The 4,274-nt window shown below is 33.5% G+C and overlaps 1 protein-coding gene across 1 annotated transcript; it reads left to right on the top strand.

Annotated features, from left to right (window-relative positions):
• Nucleotides 1–228: 228 nt before the first annotated feature.
• LOC18043305 (serine carboxypeptidase-like 27) lies at nucleotides 229–3,993 on the top strand. Its single transcript, XM_006436209.2, has 9 exons — nucleotides 229–658; nucleotides 871–966; nucleotides 1,088–1,180; nucleotides 2,018–2,103; nucleotides 2,196–2,456; nucleotides 2,771–2,898; nucleotides 3,016–3,111; nucleotides 3,406–3,514; nucleotides 3,709–3,993. The coding sequence occupies exons 1-9, from the start codon at nucleotides 274–276 to the stop codon at nucleotides 3,859–3,861; spliced, it is 1,407 nt and encodes a 468-aa protein (XP_006436272.1). The 5' UTR covers nucleotides 229–273; the 3' UTR covers nucleotides 3,862–3,993.
• The last annotated feature ends 281 nt before the right edge of the window (nucleotides 3,994–4,274 follow it).

Here is a 4,274-nt window from a genome sequence, read left to right on the forward strand (position 1 = left end):
TTGCATCTAACTCAAGAAGAAAATGAAGTAAAACAATGAGATTAATTGACATTGGACTTATTTTTATAAATATAACAATGCTTTCATATCATCTAAAAAATATTCCATCATTTATAACAAATCATTGACCCTCAAGTTGTAAAACCACGTGGGCAACAATTTACTTAATTAAAGTCAATGCTAACATGCTTTGCATCCAATTAAATCATTCACAATTCACTAGATAGATCAAGGGCACTCTCAAAAGAAGCAACCATATTTACATTATTGAAAATGGGAAAGCAAAATAAGGGCTTGTTCAGCTCTTTGCTCTGTGTTTTGGGGCTCGCTATTGTGTTGTTCCCATCTCCAGTTTCTGCAATTTTCAAAGAGCAGGAGAAGGATAGGATCATCAAGCTACCAGGGCAGCCACCAAATGTGAACTTCTCGCAGTACTCTGGCTACATTACCGTGGATCGGAAAGCGGGCCGGGCCTTGTTTTATTGGCTGGTTGAGGCCCCGGTAGATAGACAGCCAGCGTCAAAGCCTCTGGTCCTGTGGCTCAACGGTGGGCCAGGGTGCTCCTCCGTGGCATATGGGGCCTCTGAGGAGGTTGGGCCCTTTCGGGTACGGCGGGACGGGAAAAGACTGAAATTGAATCCCTATGCTTGGAATAGAGGTGAGAATTGAGTCATATTTTATTAAAAACTTATCTTAATTATGATTCTCTTGTTCAAAAAACAGTATTTTTATATTCATATGAATAAGAATGCATTATTTATATGCCGCTTATATGGGTGGAGAGAGGAGATTGGGTTGGCATTAACTTAAACATTTAACAAGAAAAAAGTTACATGTTAATTATAAGATGATTTATTTCACATATTGTAGAGGCTAATATACTGTTCCTGGATTCGCCGGCCGGCGTCGGGTTTTCCTATACAAAGACTAGAGAAGATATATACACGGTTGGCGACAAAAGGACAGGTCAGTTTCTTTTGCATCATTACGGAGAAGGTTATGTACACACACACAACATTATTGCTGTAATTGTCAAAAGTTGGTTATCTAACTATTAACAAAATCTTGAATGTATCTTTGAAAGCAGGTAAAGATGCTTACACATTTCTCGTCAACTGGTTTGTGAGATTCCCTCAGTACAAGCATAGGCCTTTCTACCTTGCTGGTGAAAGTTATGCAGGTTTAATTTTTCAACCATCTCTCACATCTTTGACAAAATTTAATCATGTGCTTTTCTTTATTGGTATTCGGTAGTGCTTTTATAGGGTATAACTGTATAAGTGCTTTAAATTAAAGCATTTTATATGTTAAAGCTCTTGAAGGACTTATGGTAAAAATGAATAAAGTGATATCTAGAGTCTGTTTTGAATAGAGGTGCTGTATCTTTTAAGTTACAGCTACTGTGGAAAAAAAAAACTATAATCATGAAATAAATATTAATAGTATATAGTAAATATAATTTTTTAATAATAATTTTAACAAAATTATTAAAGATATAATATATTTTTCATCATACAAGTGAAAAATCATATCAAGATAACTTCCAAGATACAGCAGTTAGTGCTTACCAAACACTTTAGTATTGTAACTTTTAAACTACGGTTGTCCAACCTCAATCTCAAACACACCCCTAGACTCATGAAGTTCGTTTTAATATATTGGCAGACTTCTAATTTTCTAAGAATGAACAAATAAAACCCTTCTAATCTGGACTGTTGTGGTTAACGTTGCGTGTATAAGTAGTTTCTCCCTTACTACATTTACAAGACTGACCTCGCATCTACTTGGATCTAAAAAAATTGAGTATCGATAGTATGTTCAACTCTTTAAATTTATGAAAAACATAAAAGGAACTAAGGGATTCTGTATGTTCATTCTTTAAACAATGAGAGTTTATCATTATATTTGAACAATCTTTATAGATCTGAGTGTCTTTTTCCTTTAAAATAAAACAACCATACCTTGTTGGACTACTTTCAAAATGCTAAATAAGCTTTCACTTTTGCATATTTTTTAGGCCATTATATTCCTGAACTATGTCAAGTTATTGTCCGAGGCAATAAAGGTGTCAAAAATCCTATAATTAACTTCAAAGGTTTCTTGGTAAGTAAAATATTTAGAATTAAATCAACATGTATGCTGATTACAAATTAAAATCACTTCAATTCCGCTGACAATTTTAAATTTTGGTGCAGCTGGGGAATCCATTAATAGATGATTATTTTGATAACATAGGCACACATGAATATTGGTGGAACCATGGGTTAATTTCTGACTCAACATACCAAGATTTGAAGAAATTTTGTCCACACGAGACATTCCTCTTCCCAAAAAATGAATGTGAAAGTGCTCTCTCCCGAGCTTATTCAGAATTTGCAGATGTCAATCCTTATAGCATTTACAGCTCCCCTTGCTTTGAATCTGGCACTCTCAAACGCAATTTACAGCTTCCCCTGGTAAAATATCGGCACACATTATATGTCAACTGTTAACGCTAGTGTTATCAAGTCTGAAATTTGATTGATTGGTCACACGTTGTCACATATTGATACGATGTGGTGGGTCGTAATTAATATGTCGGATATAGGCTTTGTTCCATTTCAGGAGATTTTGTTAGTTGAATCAATTAGTACTCACGCATATATAACCCTTTTGAAAGTAGTACTTAGCAAACTTTAATACTTAACGAACTTTAGTTAATGTATCATCGAATTTCAAAAAACAAAAATGTATCATCTAACGAAATTGTGTCACATTTGTTGCAATTCAGCCATGGAAATTCAGAGGGGTGGATGAATGCGTTGTTAAGTACACAAAAGTGTACATGAATCGTTTGGATGTTCAAAAGGCTCTTCATGCAGATGTTTCTCTGATTAATCATCCTTGGGCATCTTGCAGGTTCGGATTTCTAATAAATTGTAAATGTATTTTTTTCTTCTTGTTCTTCAATTATATTGCAAATCCTAACTATTGATTCCATGAATGTTAATTCACTTCCATCTTACCATTTTGCAGCTCTGTCATTAGAGGCAAGTGGTCTGACTCTCCAAAATCCATGCTTCCTATTTTCAAAGAACTTATAGCAGCTGGAATTAGAATCTGGGTGTATAGGTATCTAATTTTTTGTTTTTTTCAAATCCATAATATACAAAATAAGTCAAATAATTAATTTTCAGGTGTTTGTTTTGGTGCTTAATTATCTGTAATGATTAGAAAAGAATTACTGTACATATATAGTGTGCCCCTTTAATTAATTATGGGTTTGGGTTTACAATTTACATTAATTTTTCTTTCTTTATAGAAAATATCGGAGTAATTGTGTATTATATTTGAGGTAAAAACTAATTATGAGAAGTCATTCGGCAAAAAATTAATTAGGAGAAGTTATTAAACTTTTAAATGCAGTGGTGACACAGATGCCATTTTGCCGCTGACTGCAACTCGATATTCCATCGGTTCCCTAAAGCTTGAAACCAATATCAGCTGGTATGCTTGGTTGGATGATCACTTTCAGGTTAGTGACTATATATCTTCTTGGTAATTCAAAATTTATTTCGGGGTTCAAGATATGCTTATGAAGTCGGGAAATAAAATAAAATATTTCAATTTTTAAATTAAGTAATTAATTTTAAAAAAAATTAGTATCAATTTTTTTTTTAAATGTTTCAATTGAAGAAAATTTACTGATAAATATTTTATGAACTTAAGGTTGGAGGTTGGAGCCAAGTATACAAGGGGCTGACATATGTGACAGTGAGGGGAGCAGGGCATGAGGTTCCATTGAGCCAACCTCGACTGGCATTGTTATTGTTTAATTACTTTCTCAAGAATAAGCCCCTGCCAGCCACAATGCCTTCGTAAATTTGTTACTTAATTAATTTATTGACCCATTAATTTTGGGAGGTTATTAGGTTGATGATCTTCTGTACGTAATAACATAAGTAATTACTTTTGTTAATGAATCCCACAAAACAAAGGTGCTTTTAGGTCCTTTCCAAGGGGTAATTATATAAAAAAATTAAATTAATATATCCTTGACGTATTTATAAAGGTACTGAAACTCAGTGGAAACGTTCTATTGCATTAAGAAAATTGTTGTATTTATAGTGGAGCCGTAAAGAGAATCAAACAGGGAATTAAACAAAGAATTTAAGAAGATAAGGATGAAAGAATCAAATATATTCTATTCTATAAACTAATCGCCACCAAGGCACCAAAAGATATCCAAATTGCGGTTCTCATTTCTGAATTCTTGCTTCTGATCGTATGCTTTA

This window comes from Citrus clementina, unplaced genomic scaffold (assembly GCF_000493195.1).
Source record: "Citrus clementina cultivar Clemenules unplaced genomic scaffold, Citrus_clementina_v1.0 scaffold_4, whole genome shotgun sequence".
Lineage (NCBI taxonomy): Eukaryota > Viridiplantae > Streptophyta > Magnoliopsida > Sapindales > Rutaceae > Citrus > Citrus x clementina.

Bases quoted from the DNA above. Each gene is read 5' to 3' on its own strand.
- LOC18043305 (XM_006436209.2), top strand. From the start codon at position 274: ATGGGAAAGCAAAATAAGGGCTTGTTCAGCTCTTTGCTCTGTGTTTTG. The intron at 1,181-2,017 runs GTTTAATTTTTC...CATATTTTTTAG, and splicing joins TGCTGGTGAAAGTTATGCAG to GCCATTATATTCCTGAACTA. The intron at 3,112-3,405 runs GTATCTAATTTT...TTTTAAATGCAG, and splicing joins ATTAGAATCTGGGTGTATAG to TGGTGACACAGATGCCATTT.